Here is a 20302-nt window from a genome sequence, read left to right as displayed (position 1 = left end):
TCAAAAAAGTGAGATGCCAAAATATACAAGATATTTCACAATAGAAAAATAGGTGAGAGATTGTTTCTACATTATGTTTACAAAAGGTACAGGAAATGTAAATGGCTGTAAACCTGACAATAAAATAATTAGCAGTGCATGTTATATGCAGTGTTTTAAACTGTACTTCTTTAGCTTTGTTTGAAATACAGTAGGGTAAAAGTCAAGTCTCTTTTTGGTATTTGTACTTTTGAGACTTCCTTGGACTGGCTCTGATTACTTTGAAATGTTGTCAGTAACTGAATGCAAATTACATGACAATTTTTAAATAAGTAATGTAATCCAGTGGATATAAAAATGTAATCTAATATGAATATATTTCTATCATTTCAAAATCAGGCATTAAAAATACTGTACCTTTTATTACATATATGTAATATGTACCTTATATACATTGACGCCACCACAAAAATGTTTTTCTCATTAAACATCTCAAAATATTTTCAATGCAAATAAAATGCATTTTTATAGGTTTGATTTTTCTCCCACCAACTTAAAGTGGAAAATTAGTCTCAAAAACCCAAAGGTTTCATAATTTAAAAATTGCCCTGTTTTAAAGACATCGTAAAAAATGTAAGGAAGTAATCCTTGGAAATGTAACTTTTATTAACTATTATCTTGGTTATTTTTTTTTTTTTTTTGTAATCTGATTATATAATCCACCCCGCTGTCGGGAGGGTACAGTTTTTGGGGTTTTTTTTTCAAAAGTTTGCGGAACATGTGTAATCGATCAGAGTGGGAGCTCTGTCTCATAGATGATCTCCTCTGTACAGCCCACAGTGTGAACGTCACACGTTGAGCGGCGCATGGAAGTTCGTCACCGTCGCTGCTGTTGGACCTGCTGGAGCTTTCGAGGTTCTGATCGGTTCCATTTTTGTTTGGGTTCAAATTCTGCTCTCAGCGTCGGCCTCCAAACCAGTCAGCGATAAACAGACGCCGTGAGGATTTTGTTCATCTTTAGACGAACTCCGGAAAGCGCTCCGTGAAACGAAAGTTAAGAGTCGAGATGAGTGTGGAGGCGTACGGGCCGAGCTCCCAGACCCTCACCTTCCTGGACACCGAGGAAGCGGAGTTGCTCGGAGCGGACACCCAGGGTTCCGAGTACGACTTCACCGACTTCACCCTTCCCAGCCAGACGCAAACTCAAGGCCAGACCCAGAGCCAGCTGGACAACCAGGTGTGGGGCTCTCACTTTTACAGGAAGGCACAGTATAGCGCGGTTTACAGGCGTTAGCGGCAGTTAGCAAGGTTAGCTGCTAGCCTGCTATTATTGGATCTAGCCTTACCTAGCTTCATGTTAGCTAGCTGTTACCGTTCGATCGCTGCTAGCTAGCACCCCCATAAACTAAACTCCCAAAGTGATTTTAGTTGTCTTGGCATGTTTGTTTTGAACTGTTCAAAGCAAACCAGACTCACAATTGTGACTTTAATAGTTAGAGATAAGAGGCAAGACCACCGACAGCCTGTCAACTAGCAATTAACTGGCTTTTCCGCGCTGTGTCCCCCAGCCATTAGCTGCTAATCGTTAGCTTTCAGTTTGTTTGGTAGCTAAAGGTTGTGGTGTGCTGCAGGTAAATGGTCCTGATGAAGGTCTTCACAACGGTGGCGTGGATGACTCCGTGGCCAAAGCCAGCCAGCTGTTGGCCGAGCTCAACTTTGAGGAGGATGAGGAAGACACATACTACACCAAAGACCTGCCTGTGCACGCATGCAGGTACATGACAGGAGACACACCATGTCTGGATGACAGTTGTTGTAGATCACTTAGGAAATTGTAATAGTGCATTAGTGGGGGTTTTGAGAGTGATAACACAATTTTGTGAGTACTTATCAGGATAATTTTATAAAGTAGTGAAACAGAACACAGAACAGTGTGACCCCTGCTGTTACACACATTATACAGGCCATAAATAAGTAAAAAATCATTAGTATTCATTATCCTCACTAGCTGTTACAACTTTTCTGATAAGCACAGTGTACTACCAGAGTTTACGAGTAATAACACATGTAATTGGGCTGCATATTGGCAAGAATCTGGTGATTGATCACAATGAAGAAGCTATAATTCAATATTTCATTTTTTCAGTGTTTCAATATATTGTGATACTGTAAGGAAGGTGATATATCGCTGTCTTTTAAACCTATTTTTAGAGAGGCTGTCATAATATAAAGAACACACCACTATATGCATAAATTTTGAGTTTAAAAAGTTTACTTTTTAAATGCAATCAGGACAGTCAAAATAGATAACACTGTTATTTAGCTGTCAGGGGTTTAAACAGCATAAAATGAACCACTGACATCTAATCTTTGTATGTATCACAACATCACGGTATAGCATTTGTGAGAATCAATACAGTATCAGAAAACATTGCAGTACTAAAGTGCAACTATATTTTTCTACACGCTTATCATTTGAAACATGCACATATGATGGAAAAAGAACACACCAGTAAACTAATGGAAGTAAAATTCTATTACAGATCCTATTTAATTAACTTGAAGTTCCCCTCCACTCAAAACTATGTTTGTCTTCTTGCTCCTACAGTTGACTGTTTGACCTTTTCTCCACAGAATGGTGTATGTGCACAGTTTGACATTAGAAGGATGTTTTCACATTCATCTGCTTAAAGTTGAAAGTTTCTCTGTGCTCACCGACAATCCCATTTTCAATAGTGGGCCTACAAGCATGATTTGTATGACAAATAGGTTGGAACCCAATCCTGATCCAATATTTAACTTGCAAAAGTGTGATGTAGAAACTTGAATCCTCCAGCACACACGGATAATGGACTTGCCAGTGAGTTCTTCTGCTGGACAACAGGTGTTTAAACGTTTGTTGTCCAGCAGTTTAACTTACATTTATATATTCTGGATTATCAATGAAGGAGAAAGAGTAGATGTGATTTCAAAGATTTTATTAAGATAATAGAATTTTTGTGAAAAGAATATCCACAAAACATTAATGCAATTTATATAGATGTTAAAGAATGTCTAGAGGACACTTTTAAGAGATGTAGACATACAGTAATATACACATGTGGAAATAATAGAGGTAAAGAAATTTCCTGTAGAAAATTGAGGGTAATGATATTACTTTGTTAAAAATTTCATTGTCCTCCTGCCTTGGCATGGCTACCGATCTAAGGGTGTTTATAAAAGGAAAGTTAGAATTTCTCAGAACAAAACAGTTTTGAAGATAACACATTCGTTTTAGTTGTAAGGTCCAAACATCCAAAACCTTATAGTACTACTGGAAAAAACATCAGGTATTTGACAAACAGTTGACTTCAAGAAAAATAACTGAAAGTGTGTGAGAGTCTTGCTTTATAGAAAGACTTTAATGCCATGAAATTTCATGTTTGAATTAGTTAAAATACGCTAACCTCCCTTACACTCAATATCGTGTGTGTTTTTCCTCTGTAATTCAGCCTGTTTTCTGTTTGACACCTCCTTACCTTCCCTGTACTCCTGTAGTATTCTGACTAAATACTGCAGTAATTCAGATGTTGTTTTTGACATTGTTGTTTTTCAGCTACTGTGGTATCCACGATCCAGCGTGTGTGGTGTACTGTAATACCAGCAAGAAGTGGTTCTGTAATGGACGTGGCAACACATCTGGCAGGTGTGTATTTTACTCATCTTCCCCGTATTACCTCACGTACAAGTATCAGAAAATGAAACTACTCAGGTAGACCAGGACTGTAAGCATGCCACTTAAACTTTCTATAAAAATCTAAATAACAATCACTACAGTGAGCATTGAGACAGATTTTTGCCAAACAGATGATGTTGAATGTCTGTAAAGAAAGATCTGTGTAATATAGTCTCTATAGACCTTTTCATTGGAGTTGCATTATGGGGGGTGGGTCCAAGTTTATGTCCTGCCAGCTGTAGACATTAGCAAGGAGTGCAACAGGAAATAAACCCATGGACCCATGTATTACAAAGTATTTTTGAGACTGTGAAGTGTATCACATTAATAGTCTGTCCTGTTTTCTTACCGTTGGTCAATATGTGTTGTTATGCAAACTATCAATAGATTTCTGCAGCAGTGGTACCAGGACAAACGTGACAGAGACCAAAGTGTTTCTGATTATTTTCTCAGTTGTTTGACTCCTGCTCTCTGACTTCCAGTCACATTGTGAACCACTTGGTGAGAGCCAAATGCAAAGAGGTGACATTGCATAAAGATGGGCCACTCGGCGAGACGGTGCTGGAGTGTTACAACTGTGGCTGTCGTAATGTCTTCCTCCTGGGCTTCATCCCAGCCAAGGCCGATTCCGTGGTGGTGCTACTTTGCAGGTAAGTGTTGGCAGGGCAGCGGCCTTGAGCATACGCAGACCATTGCCCACAAATCCTTTGTGTTCTGTCAAGTCTGTCCTTGGGGCCAACATTGGACTTCTATGCTCAGTAGGGCTGGGTATTGTTTGAAAAATTATGATACCGGTACCCTATCTGGGTACAAAAAGGATTGAATGTAGGTATCGTTTGACTGGAGATGTTTCAATACAACTTGCTACTGGGTTATTTTGGTTGATAGCTTAAACATATTGACTGCCAATACCTAGTCTGAATGCTCAGTGATTGTAAGCTACTCTGAAGAATAGCTGAAAGCTAAGAATGCAAATTGTAACTGTCAAACAGGAAGTGTATTATGATGTCTATATCCTATCAGGTTTCAGCCTTTATGTCAGATGAGTTGCCATTCATCTTGAAGCTCAGGAAACTGATGTAGAGTCCCTGAAATGCTTGAATAGTCAGCCAGATGGGGGGGAAAAACAGGTTCATGTCTTTGAAGCCAAGAAAATGAACATACCTCAGATAAACTTTTGTATTTAAACATTAAGCTAGTGCTAATTCAACACAGCTTTAAGGTAAATATTTGTTAATTGAACAGTATGTATTACTAAATACTAGACTGAGATGGATAAGGATCCTTTAAAGTTAACTCTTAAAAAAAGATTAAAACATATACTGAGTGGGACATTTTGGAGTGATAAAACAACTTGTAAGCACTCTCTGATGTGGGAGCTATAAACTATATTCACCAGTATATCTGTGACAAGTTAGTTAGAAGCAGAGATGTTTGCATTGATAAATACCACTTTCATCTCTTTTATTCAACAACCTGTTAGACTCTTCTAAAATGTGACTTTACTGCTGCACGGAAGCAAGTAGTCAGCTATTTAGTCTGCAGCTGTTGCTTGGGGAACTCCCTGCTCACTCATGTCTACAGATCTTTAACTAGTGCTTCCTGCTCTGGCATTTAATTTAACCCTTTCTGTGGCCACATGCACATGCAGCATGAAGTACTATGAGGAAGACATATGACATTTTTACATAGTTTTCATTGGTATAAAAACTCTCAAGCAAGCGAGGCTTCTGTCTTGTATCTTCATGCAGGCAGCCCTGTGCCAGCCAGAGCAGCCTGAAGGACATCAACTGGGACAGCTCGCAGTGGCAGCCCCTGATCCAGGACCGCTGCTTTCTGTCCTGGCTGGTGAAGATCCCATCTGAACAGGAGCAGCTTCGTGCCCGTCAGATTACCGCCCAGCAGATCAACAAGTTGGAGGAACTCTGGAAGGTATGCAGCTGACAGGCTGGGGGGCTCTTTCTCCAGGGTTACATGTTCAGAGAAACGTGTGATCAGAAGGTTGTAAACTTTAAGTGACAGGAACAGGCTAAAGGTTTGTAAGTGACAGCTGCTTATGGGTAGCCTGGCATCAAACTGAACTGTCAACTTGTTACACTTCATTTCCATATCTAGTCTGACATTGCCTGCACTCCAAACAATTTCCCTAGGGGAGAGGGGATTCTATTTTCCCTAACCCACTTCATTTGAGTCTGTACTGATGTGTTGCAATGCCAATATACTTTGTTTTTGCCTTCACAGTTATATGAGTGTATGAGCATTTGAGGGTGGTTATGCTTCGGTCAACCATAAAGTGTGTAGATAAGCTGCATGTATTGTTTACTGCCACAGAAAAAAGAGAAGTCCCTGTAACTGTTACTACAGTGTCCTCATGTATGTTTCACAGCAGAGATGGTCCAGACTGTGAAAAGCTAACATTGGCCAGTTAGTGGCCAAGAGCCTGGCTAGATACAGTTAAAATAGCCTAAAACCAGAGGTCTCCCAAATATGTTAATTTGTTTCGGCTGTGGCTGTGATGCTATCTTGCTTCATTGTACACCCCTCTGGAGGCTGCAGGTAGAGAAACAAATGCGATCAGCTGATTGAGCTATTTTTTGTCATGGACAGACATAAAGTCAGCTCATAGCTACTAATTGGCTAATGCTTGATCTTCTACATTGGCTTCTTTTCTGTGGCAGCATAGACAATGCACAGCCTTTCAGTAACTATTCTGCTGCAAACTGAGCTGATCTACACACTTCTCTTCTTCAATCGATTTCAAACAGCCTCAATGGCATCATTTATAGCAGTCACCACTGTTGTTATTACTTCTATGTGTCTGGTGCATGTAGTGGGCATACAAGTTTAACAACCCTTTAAAACAACCCTAATCCCACCCCACGGCACTGGTTGGCTAATCATCAGTCTGTATATCTGTGGCATTCATTGGTCTGTTATTATTTTATTGGAGAAGCCACTGTTACATGACACAATGCCAGACAGAGAATCAGTCAACTCAGTGGAGGGGGTGGGTTTGAAAGTTTGGACCCAGGCAAGCTTACACGGTTTGGTATCCACCTGAGGCATCACAGTTTTAAAAGGCATTCGTGTGTGGAATTAAAGTTTATGATGTACTTTGTTTCCCTCCAGGATAACCCCACCGCCACCTTGGAAGACCTGGAGAAACCAGGAGTGGACGAGGAGCCCCAGCATGTGCTGCTGCGCTATGAGGATGCCTACCAGTACCAAAACATCTTTGGCCCTCTGGTCAAACTGGAGGCAGACTACGACAAGAAGCTTAAGGAGTCCCAGGTACCTGAACTTCACTTTTAAGTAGGAAACTTTGTGACTCAGAGAAACTTCTTTGAAAGTCTTTGGTCCTTTATATGTAGAGCAATTTTCTGGTGATAAAAAACTCATTTAGAATCCCAGTAGTCCATTATATGGTTTCATATTGAGCATTTTATTATAATCACACAGAATGCCATGAAGCTCTTGTCTTCTTGCAGCTGTGATCCTGACCACATTGAGATGTGTTTTTGGTGCTTAAGCTCTGTTTTGTAATGTTTGAAATGGCATCTCTAGAGTAACAGGAATTATATCACAATGATGTGACCTTATACCTTTGATCTATTTATCATTAGTTGATTTTCTGTATGTTTTTATTTTCCTTTTGCAGACCCAAGACAATATAACAGTCAGGTGGGACCTGGGGCTGAATAAAAAACGGATTGCCTATTTCACACTGCCCAAGACGGATTCAGGTGGTAATTCTCTGAGCTTGACTTCCTCCCAGTGGTTCTGTGGTGCAGATAGAGCCCCACCCCACCCCCCTTCAGTCCTCAGAATTGCACGCAACCTCCCCCAACCCTGCATCTTTTGTTGGCATGTGTGCTTGGTTTTGTTTTTGCCTCTGTCTTTGTAGTGGGGTTTTGTGCCGTTTTGTGCGTGCACGGTACTGTATAGTTCGGTTCATGAATATAGTCCATCCTCCATAGTTTTGTTGTGAGTCATGTTTAGTATAGAGGGGTTTCTGACTTGTGTTTATATATCAATCTCAGATATGCGGCTCATGCAAGGTGACGAGATCTGCTTGCGGTACAAGGGAGACATGGCACCACTGTGGAAAGGCATCGGCCATGTCATCAAAGTCCCTGACAGTATCCTTTACACTTTGCTGCTACATGTGTATCATCCATTGCATTACAGTGTTCCACCAATCCCCCACCTGTCAGAAATAATTTTAGGATGCTGCTGGATTTCCTTAACAGCCTGTGTTTAAAGACTATGGGGATGAAATTGCCATTGAGTTGCGGAGCAGTGTTGGAGCTCCTGTGGAAATCCCCCACAACTTCCAGGTGGACTTTGTGTGGAAGTCCACTTCCTTTGACAGGTAGGCTGAAATGTTAAACCCCTAAATAAATAATGTGATAGGAACATTAAAGGAATAGTTTATTTTTTTTAAGTGAAGTTATATGAGGTGCTTATACATAGTCAGTGCATTACCTACAGTAGATGGTGGTCAACACGCTCACAGTTAGGAGAAACAGCTGGAGTACCGGTGTAAGAAGCTTAACAGTTTACTGTTGTGGACGGGGTCGGCAGCAAAACATATATTAGCCACCAAAAAAGGCATTATCTGTTTAAGTGCCAAATATAATATAGTAACCTCACATAACACTGGAAGTTCTGGTTTACTGCTGCCTTAGGTTGTTAAGTTGTTGTGTGACCTCTGTGCTTTAAGAGGTTAGTCATACAGTAATAAAACAATAAAACAAAGTGATCGAGGCAGTGGTAGACTAGCAACTCCTGTGTTCTGCAAGGTAAAATTAATTTTTTTTTTTTTTTTGAGTTTGGTTGCTTTTGAAAAAGGGATACTTGACTTGTATAACGGCAGTTTCACATCAGAAATGGCTGTCTGGCAGCAAGGTATAGCGGTGAAAATATTTTTTGACATGGATTTTTTTTTTAACCTAAAAATTACATTTTGCTGCTGACACTGTCCAGAGCAGTTCAATGCTTAGCTTCTGTACTGGTACTCCTCCTTGCTCCTCTAAACTGGGGGCGTGTCGATCGCCATCTATTATAGGTAATTCACTGATTATGAATAAGTACCTCATATAACCCCAATTCAAATTATCTGAACTATTCCTCTAATTTTACAGTTCTTAAGTCACCATACTTCTCTACAATACATGGAGCTAAATGTACATTGTTTACGGGAGGTAATTTTGTGTAAATATGCCATGTCTGCCATTGATGATAGGTGATAATGACTCACATTTGTATATGTGTTGCTGCAGGATGCAGAGTGCCCTGAAGACGTTTGCAGTGGACGAGGCCTCTGTGTCTGGCTACATTTACCACAAATTGCTAGGTCATGAAGTAGAGGATGTCACAATCAAGTGCCAGCTGCCAAAGCGCTTCACTGCCCAGGGCCTGCCTGACCTCAATCACTCACAGGTCAGACCACGCTTTGATTCCTGTTATTATGTTGTCATAAATTTTCTTCCCATGTCTTCAAGATATGAACATCACTGCAGAGAAAGTATGAGTTGAGTCATCCCATTTATTGTGATTTATCAGCTATATCAGTGCATCAATATAGCTCAGCTATTTTTTTTTTTCCAAAGCTCAGCTATTTTTAAAGCCTCTGTAAACCCACATCTACTGTAGTTTTCCAACCATGTAATTTGGGGTCTTACATACATAATAGTAAGCATATATTAAGCATTAGAAATCAGATTTAATCCAAATTTGAAAAATTATCTATCTTTTTGCACACTTTCCTATTTTGGGTTTGAATTGGGTGTGGTTGTGCTGTGTGATTTATAACGAAAATTACACAATTAATTCCACAAACCAATCATAAAAAAATCAATGTTACTTGCCAGCTGGATGCAAGAAAACTGCTTCAGCAGCTGCTCTCTGCATCTGAGCCAACTCAACAGGGAGCTGAAACCGTTATGTCACTTCTTTAATACAAACAGTGATTTAATCTGGCCAAAGTCAATATCGGGTTGTACGCTCTCTTCAGACCAGTTCCCCTGCTTTACTAGTTGGTTATGCAGCTTTTACCGAGGGTGAACTGAAGTTGCTGTCTGTGCTCTCTTCACAACCACAAGGCTCCATTGGGAAAAAAACAGTTTCTCCTGCGTGACACAGAAGCTGTTAGTCCACCGCTGCCTCTATCTGCCACAAGTAATGTTAGTTCGGACCTGAACAAACGTGTATAAACACCAAAAGCACACCAAAGTCAAACGGTAACACAAACTCCTACAACTCCTGTGTCCTGTGAGATAAAAAAGACGGTTTCTGTCCTTGTAGTCTGGTGGTTGTAAAGAGAGCAGAGATGGCGACTTCCCTGTTGGAAAACACTGTCTGGCAACAAATAAAGCAGCAAACATGATCTAAATATGGTGTAAACTTAAACCCATATTGATTTTTTTTTTGGCAGGCCTTTGTTTAGGTTCTAAAATACATTTTGCTGCTGCCCTCATCTACAGTGGTCCATAGCAGGTCATTACTTAGCTTCCATGTTGGGACACCTGAGGCAGCTGTCAATCAAACATGAGCTGACATGCCCACACACTCTTGAGAAATGATCAAAACAGCAAAATGAGCTGTTTTTGAACCAGATTTTCTGATAGTTATGGATGTTTATTTTCATACAGATTTATATGGATGCTTAATGAGAAACTGAACTTTATGCATACCATTTAAAGCCAAGTTTTTAGCAGCTTTGATAGGTTTTCAAAACAAAGGGTGTGACTTCCATTTAAGTGAGCAAAACATATTGTTTATCTTGGTTTTAATGTGGGATTTGGATCTCAGATCATCCTTATTGGAAGTCCTTTTAATAATGGTTTGGTGTCTGTATTTGCAGCAGTTGGGTTGAATCCTCTTTTCTTTTCTTTTCTTCCATACTTCCAGGTGTACGCTGTGAAGACGGTGCTGCAGAGGCCTCTCAGTCTGATCCAGGGTCCTCCTGGCACTGGGAAGACTGTCACCTCAGCCACAATCGTCTACCACCTGTCCCGGCAAGGCAATGGGTAAGACACGACAGGTTTTATAGTTACATACTTAAAGAAACTTAAGTAATGTCCTTTTATATTTTGTTAATTCAGCAGCTGTATTTTGCACAACTGTTTCTGACCTAACTCTGTGGTGTGTGTGCTTGCAGACCAGTCCTGGTTTGTGCTCCCAGTAACATTGCTGTGGATCAGCTGACTGAGAAGATTGACAAGACTGGACTGAAGGTTGTCAGGCTGTGTGCCAAGAGTCGGGAGGCCATCGAGTCACCAGTGTCCTTCCTGGCTCTGCACAACCAGATCAGCAACATGGACAGGTCAGTGGCATGCTGGGAAACTGACTCTGGATTCAGAAGTTATTGGTACTTGATTACCACATTGTTAATACCAGTGGCTTGGTACTTGGTTTTTGTTTGAATCTGAAACTGGAATCTTGTAGACACAAGCAGTGTTATGAGGCTGCTGCCACAGGATGCATGTATTTCAAAGTCCCTAAATCAGTTATTTTCAAACTGCTGGCTTGGCTCTGCATGGTGGCACAGGAGAGTTGCAGTTGGTGGGTGGGTCATGGATTGAGAAATCAGAGGCAAAGACACGGCATGAGGTAAAAGGAATACGTGTATACTAGTGTGCAAATTATTTTCATTCTTAATTAATCTGTCAAATATTTTCTTGATTACTTGTTTGGTCCATAAAATGTCAGAAAATGGTGAAAAATGTTGATCAGTGTTTCTCAAAGCCCAAAGTGATGTCCTAAAATGTCTTGTTTTGTCCACAAACCTAACATATTCAGTTTGCTCTCACAGAAGACAAACCAGAAAATATTTATATTAAAGAAGCCTTCTTATTCTTAAAAGAAAATAGTCAATTAATTGATTATTAAAATAATTGGCAATTGATTTATAGTTAGCGACTGACCAATTAATGAACTAGTTGTGAGAGCTCAAGTGCATACCGATGTTGTAAAAGCTACAGTAGTCTTTAATTGTAGTCAGTAATCTTAGTGCCCGATTGTCAGTTTGCATCAAAATTCATTCTCCTTTTTAGAATCATAACTCAGTTGAAAGTGAACGCACAGACATAGTACACATGTTTTGATTCAGGGCGATTTACCCCTCACGGGGATACCATCATCTGGTGTCCATTGTGAATAAATGTCCATAAATCTGCTTAGAAATCATAGGAAAACACTCCTTAACACTCTGTATGCCTCCAGAACTTGTATGGGAATCAAGGTTTGTTCACTATCAAAGTAATCCAACAGTAGTTGTCTGCACATCTGTGGTTACACTGCAAACAGTAGCTGCTTGTGGATAATTCTGCATAGTTTTCTCAGTGGAAAGTCTGCCAAAATGTAAATAAATATAGGCAGAACTAATGGAGCTCAAGTTGTAGCCAGGAGGTAACTAACTGACCTCAATGCAACATTATCTCTCCGTTTTACATCCCCCACTGCAGTTCCAAATGAGGGTTAGAGCAAAGGGGTTTTAGACTTTGAAAGCCACCATCCAAGATCACAGCTTATTTTAGTAGTGTATAACTCTAGAGTTTGTTCTCTGCAGTCACTCTGATGTGTCTTTGTCTCCGTAGCATGCCGGAGCTTCAGAAACTACAGCAGCTAAAGGATGAGACTGGTGAACTGTCGTCTGCTGATGAGAAACGCTACAGGGCTTTGAAACGCACGGCTGAGAGGGAGCTGCTTATGGTGAGGAGGAGCCTGAAAGTGTTAAACAAAAATAGTTTAGGGTTGATACTGAGGAGTTTCATGGTAAATGATTTCCTGTTGCTGCAGCTGGCGGTTGTCAGCTTACAAAGAGGCTGCCTGCCACAGTTTGTCAGGCACCACCAGTGCAACAAATAGTTTTGGTCAAGCGATTACAATCTCATTCTCATTGTACTAATTATTCTGTCTGATCCTCTATATAAGTGTTATTACCATCTTCAGACTGAGTGTTGTGGTTACCAGGAAACTTGCAGCTCATTTTGATTTTGTTTTAATTTGGTGTTGCTCTCATCTGTGTTCACAACATTGTAGAAATCAGTACAGACCTGCGCTAGTAACCAGTTAACAGGATGACAAGTTGTCATTATAATCACAGTAGAAGACCCCCTGAGTTCCACCAGTGTATCTCGGCTCCCTCTGTCCTGTTTGAGGATTCTTACTTATTTTCTTCTGTTTTTGTTGTGCAGAACGCTGATGTCATATGTTGTACCTGCGTCGGTGCTGGTGATCCTCGTTTGGCTAAGATGCAGTTCCGCTCCATCTTGATTGATGAGAGCACCCAGGCCACAGAGCCAGAGTGTATGGTCCCTGTGGTGCTGGGAGCCAAGCAGGTACACACACACACACACACACACACACACACACACACACACACACACACACACACACACACACACACACACACACACACACACAGATAAATAAGTAATCTCCATCCCCGCAGTTGGAAGTAAAACAGTTGCCTAGCACTATCAGTGATTGGCAGCAAGAAATGTGATTATTTGTCCTGAACATCCAGGAGCAAAAACTTCTTACATATGCTGTTATATTAAATGTTACACTTGTGTGGCTCATCTTTCTCCTCCCAGCTCATTCTGGTCGGTGATCACTGCCAGTTGGGTCCTGTGGTGATGTGCAAGAAGGCAGCCAAAGCAGGTCTGTCCCAGTCCCTGTTTGAACGCTTGGTGGTTCTCGGGATTCGGCCAATCCGCCTGCAGGTCCAGTACCGCATGCACCCGGCTCTCAGTGCCTTCCCCTCCAACATCTTCTACGAGGGCTCCCTGCAGAATGGTGTCACTGCAGGTTTGTCAAGATTTAGAAGTTCATTATCTGGTTTGATGGAGGGATTAATTAAATTTCACTGTTGCACATTAGCAGGTAAAAAGATGTACAAACTCAAGAGACTTGAATATTTTATAAAATCTTCTTGCTCTACCCAGCCGACCGCATCAAGAAAGGCTTTGACTTCCAGTGGCCACAACCGGACAAGCCCATGTTCTTCTACGTGACTCAGGGTCAGGAGGAGATTGCCAGCTCTGGAACCTCATACCTGAACAGGTAAACAGCAGTTAGTTTGAGTAATTAACCTCAAAGATGTAAATAATATATAATATACAAAGTGCATTGAATACAGTGGTTTGGGAAAGGCCAGCTGTTAAGGTTGTTGATTCCAGCTTTTTAAAGGTAAGGAATTTTTTGCTCTTTTAGGTCCTTTGTGATAGTAAATGAAGAGTCTTTGGGTTGTTGGTCACTTTGGGCTCTGAGAAATTATGATGGACATTTTTCACAATTTCTTGACATTTTATAGACCAAACAAATGTATTATCATGAAAATCTTATTTGCTTATTTGATTAGTCGATAGTAAGCTGCATCCCAAGTCGACGCCTCTAATAATTGATTTTCCCAGAACTGAGCAGAACAGTAACTGATGCTAATGATTTTTAAGGACGGAGGCTGCCAATGTAGAGAAGATCACCACCAGACTGCTGAAGGCCGGAGCCAAACCTGACCAGATCGGCATCATCACCCCTTACGAGGGTCAGCGCTCCTACCTGGTCCAGTACATGCAGTTCAGCGGCTCCCTGCACACCAAACTCTATCAGGTAACTCACAGATGTACACAGAGATGTAGGTTAATTTTATGTTTACTTTTTGAAATAATGATTTAGTAGATTCACCAAAATGTTAACTGGTTAAAAACAGACTTGAATTGACCATAAACACAAATTGTCTTTAGTGAGGTTGTTCTGTGTTATTGTACAAAATTTGGTTGTCTGTGTTTACATACAATCTCCCTTTCATCTTCCTCTTGTCCTGTTTCATTACAGCAAGTGGAAATTGCCAGTGTTGACGCCTTCCAGGGCAGAGAAAAGGACTTCATCATTCTGTCTTGTGTTCGTGCCAATGAGCACCAGGGAATCGGCTTCCTGAATGACCCACGTCGTCTCAATGTGGCGCTGACCAGAGCCAAGTAAGTAGAAATGTATACTGGAGGAATAATCAGACCTCTTGAATTTCTACGAACAGAAACTTTAGAATTTGAAAGTTGCTATCACTGTGAAAATCAGTGATTTCAATACAAAATATCTACCCTGTCCTTGTGTCTGTTGTGAATGAAGGTATGGTGTGATCATCGTGGGGAACCCCAAGGCCCTCTCCAAGCAGCCGCTGTGGAACAACCTGCTGAACAACTACAAGGAGCAGAAGGTCCTCGTGGAGGGACCCCTCAACAACCTGAGGGAGAGCCTCATGCAGTTCAGCAAGCCCCGCAAACTGGTCAACACCATCAACCCTGTGAGTAGAACAGACTGTTGAATGTGCAGCCGTCAAACATCATGAGACCCGATGACAAACTTTCCTGCTGTTTTATCTGTTATTCTGACACATTAGTTTTAACATGATTGTAAATTTGTTTGACTTCTGGTAGAAACACTTTTTAGCACACATCCAAACTAAAGTCTTTGTAGTCTAAAGTCTCTGTAGAGGTGAACTATAAGCTACTTTGTTGATTAATTAATTGTCAAAAGTACCAAAAATTCACTGTTTTTTGTTCTTAATGTGAATATTTGCTTTGTTTCTTAGTCCTCTATGATAATAAATTGAGGGTTTTAGTGTTTCTGACTGTTGGACAGACAAAATTAATCATTTTAAGACATTTACTTGGGCTCAGGGAGATTGTAATGGATATTTTTTTTTTTATATCAAATGGTTAATCATAAAACATAATGGGCAGGTTAATCATTGAAAACAGTTGTCAGTTGCAGCCCTAAATGTGTGAAGACAACGATAATAAATGGTGCTTGTCTGGTGTTTTTCCAGGGTGGACGTTTTATGAGCACTGCGATGTACGATGCCCGCGAGGCCCTCATCCCTGGCTCTGCCTACGACCGCAGCAATGCTGGTATTTTAAAAATATTTATTTATTATCTTATGGTATGACTCAGATAATAACTTAGCACAAATTTTGTTTACCAAGGCTGTCTTATATTCCAGCATCCTAGACTTGCCTGGTGTTGTTTTCTTTGTAAAAAACTGACATGAGCCTTATTCTGTGTTTTCTTACAGCTGGACGTCCGTCTAACATGTACTTTCAAACGCATGACCAGATCGGGATGATTGGGGCAGGCCCTGGTCACATGGCCGCTATGAATATTCCCATACCATTCAACCTGGTGATGCCGCCAATGCCTCCGCCCAGTTACCTGGGTCAGACCAACGGCCCTGCTGCAGGTACAATGCAGATAGTCCATGGAATCATTACGTAAACTAAAAATGAGCCACTATAAGTTTAGTTTAGTTTGTTAGAGGTAAAAGTTCATTTGATGCCAGGTTGATCAGGTTATGAAGACAAATGTTGAAAACCGCGAACCAGCAGTTAAAGTAAACTGAGATTAAACTACGGTCTGGATGAATTTTACTACTTCATGCAGTTTTTAAGTGCTTTGTTTTAAGTGCTAGATAAAAAGAGCTGACACTCTTCCATAAGCTTCACTTACTGTATTTCTTCTCCCATCTTGTGTAAATATATATTATTATTACTAATGAATGATCGTTGGTCACCATGTTTGTCTTGACTCTTGTCCTGATCTTCTTTTTTTATCAAGGTCGTGGAGCTATGAAGGGTAAGCCTGGGCGTGGCGGGCGCCAGAGGGTCCGCGGCTCAGGAAACCAGGGTGCCAGTCAGGGTAACGGACCAAACAGCCAGGCCAGCCAGGATGGGGCCTCCCAGTCCTTCTCCCAGGGGCCACTGACACAAGGCTACATCTCCATGAGCCAGCCCTCTCAGATGAGCCAGCCTGGCCTCTCCCAGCCAGAGCTGTCCCAGGTAACACATCACTGTCACTCAGTTGAAGAAAATTTGTCAAATATTAATTATGTATTATTAGAATATTTAGTTGATATCTCAAATATTTTCTTTATGTAGTTCAAATATTAATGAATGCATTATTTTTTTTATTATATACTTGAAAGTTAGTTTCCACTCTTTTTGAAGAAGTATGTGGTATAGGTTAGTTTTTTTTTGTCATTGTGCATAATTTTAATTTAGCAAATCTAAGAGGTGGGAATAATATAATAGTTTCCTGCATACACCTCACTTATTAAAGCTGAAAATATGTCTAATGCTGTCTCTGTCCTCCTGTTCTCCAGGACAGCTACCTGGGTGATGAGTTCAAGTCCCAAATTGATGTGGCTTTGTCCCAGGACTCGACTTACCAGGGCGAACGTGCATACCAGCATGGTGGGGTAACTGGACTGTCACAGTACTAGAGTGTAAGTACACAAAACCAAACCTTTGTAGTTACAGTATGGCGCATTTTAAGATTTGGAAAGTAGTGCAGTTATCTGTGTCACTCTCTTTTGACTGATTGTGTGCAAGGAACATTGGCTCCAGTTGTATATAAATAATAGTTTTATTTTAGTATTCCATTTATTTTATAGGACCTTTTATAGGTCCTGCAACTAATGTAAAATTCACTGCCTTTGATCAATGTAACTGGCTTTGTGACGGTGTCTTTGTAAAATTACCATGCTTAACGTCTCAGAATAACTGTTTAGTTGGAGATGTCTGAGTCCTGTTCTACAGACAGTATTGATCACTTCTTTTGGGTTTAAAAATGCTATTTGTTAAATCATGTTCATGTGTTCTTGTGAACAGAAGACTATAAACCTGTTTTGTGTCTTGCAGGTCACTTGAAGAAGGGAGCTAGGCTTGAGCTGAGCTTAGTTCATCAGCTTTTTAATCTGGGAAATAATAAAAACATAAAATGGATACCTGTTTTCCTCTGCTACAACCGAAGCACCACCCAGTGAAAGCGACGGGATAGCGAAACCAAACCAATGACCAGCGAGAGAAATAAAGAGGGTAGAAGAAGAAGAAGAAGAGAGCACGAACAGACGGGCAGGGAGATGGCTAGAAAGGCAGAGTGAACAAGCGAGCGGCAGGGACCGACGTCCGTGCAGAAGTGAAGGAGGGAAGTCGAGAGAATGGCAGCGTGTGGTCGAGCTGCTGAGGGAAACGGAGGGGAGATCTCACCGGTCTCATGGGAATCCAAACGAGACTCAACTCCCAACGAAACAATCCAGCCAACCCCTACAACCCACAGCCTCCAGGAAGGGAAGGAAAGCTGTCTCATCCTCAGAAGGGGGATCAAAGCTTTCCAGCTGAATTTGAAGAACTTGTTCTGGAGGCATGATCATAGAAAGCCATCAAACAGGAAAATCCCCACACTAAAAGCTGGTTGGTAACTCAACCTGTACCTTTTAAATTTGGCTTTATCATGGGAGGAGAGCGGCACTAACAATCTTCTATTGGGCCCAAGAACCTCAGCAGCCTCTGAAGGAAGCAGCAGTCGACACACCCTCTGGAGAGGAAAATAAAAACACGGTTTCTGTGCTTGAGTCTGAGATTTAAGAGCCTTGAATTGAAATACCTTTCATTTGCCTTGAGAACCACTGGCTCACTCACGAGGTCTTTAATGGGGTGGTTTCAACCACACATCAGTGGTGGAGTGGCACAGGGATTTCAGACTGTTTTTTCAAGGCATGACGCGCGAATCCCACCGATATCGCGACCATCATGGGACAGTTTTTTCTTCTCTGAAGTACCTTTCTTATCACAGAGCACAAAATTGCAAAAAAGTCATTGAAACTATCAAACATGACCAGCATTGAATATTCAACCTAATGTCATTTGATGTTTCAGCGAAGGCTTTTCCTTATTTTAATCTTCTGAAAGCAGGGGTTGTTGATGTCCCACTGTGCTTCATGACCAGATGTCTTTTTTTAAAACACTCTGTGTACGCATAGATTGGCAAATGCTTGACCGCTTTGCATCAACTGATTCCTCAGGGGATTGTGGACTGTCCACACTCATCACACAAATCCCTGCTTGAGGTGAAAGAAACCAAACAAGAGGGGGAAAGAATGATGACAGCAGTCGAGGCCGACAGACAGGCAGTCGTGGCAATCAATCCACGGCAGTCGGGTGAGGAGTAGAAAAGGAAGGTGGCTGATGGAGAGAAGGATATGAGAGTTTCCACATCTGGAAAAAAAGAGTTCAGGCCATTGCCAGGGTTAAAAGTTTAGATGGGAGCGTGTGGCATTAGGACTGTTCAGTCCCAGTAGAAGACCACACATTAGATATAGTTGCAGTGTCATTTCACACAGCATTTTGACTTCGTGAATAATCAAGTGGAAAGCAGTATAGCCAGGCTGATGGTCATACTGCAAAGCCACACAAATCTTGACATAATTAGGGGTTAAAAAGACATCACAAAGAATGTCTAAAATCTCAATTTAATCTTATGATTTTAAAACAAACTGAAAGATCTTTAGCAAAATATTTAGACAATTTACCAAACCTCCCCCTTACACAGTGGACACGCCATCCGTACTGATTGGACGATGGCAAAGAGACAAATGAAAACCGGATGACAAACGTGATTCAGTGCCTATAACCAATCACCTTCAGATAAACAGCTGCAGCACAAGCATGAATGTAGTTCAAATCAAACTACCAGCATACGAAAACCTTCCAGACACCAGAGGGCTCCAACAGAAAAAGGACTTGTTGAATTTTATTTTTTTAATAAAATCAGGCCAGGTAAAGATGAGGTTGGTGAGTTCAGCAGCTGGGTTGTGTCTCAAAGGACAGGCGGATGAAAAAAGCCACCTTCCTTCTCTGTGGAGTAAAACATACGAAGGCTGGTAGAATTTCTTTTTCCTTCTGTGGACTTTTTGATTTGTGCAAAGCTGTTTTTCGCCTGCATTATGTATTTGTTGTAGAGTCCCCCTTGAGTTATGTGGATCCTGAACCCCTCTTCCTGGAGAACTTTGTGAACCTGAACCTTGAGTTGATCCAAACTTTTTGCTTTTGTCAGACGATTCGCTGCTTTTGTGTGTCATGTTTTGTTCCATTGGGTATTATTTAGCCATTTTGTGTAGTTTTACTAAAAATCTGTTTTTGTAGCAACTTGCTGACAACAGGAATGAGGCGGACGCCGTTTCGTTTCTTCATTGTTAGTTTTGTATCTTCTCCTCAAACTGTCCGAGGGATTGTAGTTTTTTAACTCTTCAGAGAAAGACGCTTTCTGAACACAGTAAGAATGTACTTCACTGTTGTTTCTCACCTGCTTCTCATTTCAGCAGTCATGTGACAATCATATTGCGAGTAGAAGTTGCCATGTTTGACTTAGAACTATCCTGTTTTGTTGACATTGTGCGAATCTTTAATGAATTAGTTTCACATATCAACTCGTTCCACTGAAATCCTAACATGTTATAGCTTTAAGAACCTGCTGCCGTAATATTATTGTATTGCTTTGGTGTTTTTTTTCCATCTTTCTGAGCCACAATGAATTGCAACATGTGCAGTGATCATTGAAAAAGTGATTCAGTTGTAGATTAGTCGTTAAAGCATTTGCATCCAAACCTTTGATTCTCTACGTCAGCAGGCAGAGATTAAAATAAACGGACTAGAGAGCTCAATGTGATGTAAATACCTATTTGAAATGATGAGTCTTATTTGCAGTGAAGTTTCATCACAACATGGTGGTTCCTTGTTAAACTGAATCAATAAAGGCTGTCGACTTGAG

General features: G+C 40.9%; 1 protein-coding gene across 2 annotated transcripts; it reads left to right on the top strand.

The window, feature by feature from the left end:
- Positions 1–804: 804 nt before the first annotated feature.
- LOC146323961 (regulator of nonsense transcripts 1) lies at positions 805–20301 on the top strand. 2 transcript variants are annotated; one of them, XM_084723137.1, is made up of 24 exons: positions 805–1216; positions 1611–1753; positions 3575–3664; positions 4177–4344; positions 5446–5626; positions 6824–6985; positions 7353–7437; positions 7735–7833; positions 7958–8066; positions 8977–9136; positions 10607–10725; positions 10857–11021; positions 12295–12409; positions 12895–13038; positions 13297–13510; positions 13648–13765; positions 14155–14311; positions 14537–14679; positions 14828–15002; positions 15528–15609; positions 15774–15938; positions 16313–16533; positions 16857–16979; positions 17395–20301. In XM_084723137.1, the coding sequence occupies exons 1-23, from the start codon at positions 1046–1048 to the stop codon at positions 16974–16976; spliced, it is 3306 nt and encodes a 1101-aa protein (XP_084579263.1). In that variant the 5' UTR covers positions 805–1045; the 3' UTR covers positions 16977–16979; positions 17395–20301. The 2 variants fall into 2 exon arrangements, with proteins under 2 accessions (XP_084579263.1, XP_084579262.1); XM_084723136.1 differs by having other exon boundaries at positions 7353–7440.
- Position 20302: the final 1 nt, after the last annotated feature.

Source organism: Lutjanus erythropterus, chromosome 7 (genome assembly GCF_056507025.1).
Source record: "Lutjanus erythropterus isolate fLutEry1 chromosome 7, fLutEry1.hap2, whole genome shotgun sequence".
NCBI lineage: Eukaryota > Metazoa > Chordata > Actinopteri > Lutjaniformes > Lutjanidae > Lutjanus > Lutjanus erythropterus.
This window is presented reverse-complemented; position numbering and strand designations above follow the sequence as displayed.

Coding starts and splice junctions, on each gene's coding strand:
- LOC146323961 (XM_084723136.1), top strand. CDS start 1,046: ATGAGTGTGGAGGCGTACGGGCCGAGCTCCCAGACCCTCACCTTCCTG. Junction 12,410..12,894: donor CTGAGAGGGAGCTGCTTATG/GTGAGGAGGAGC, acceptor TTTGTTGTGCAG/AACGCTGATGTCATATGTTG. Junction 16,534..16,856: donor CCCAGCCAGAGCTGTCCCAG/GTAACACATCAC, acceptor CCTGTTCTCCAG/GACAGCTACCTGGGTGATGA.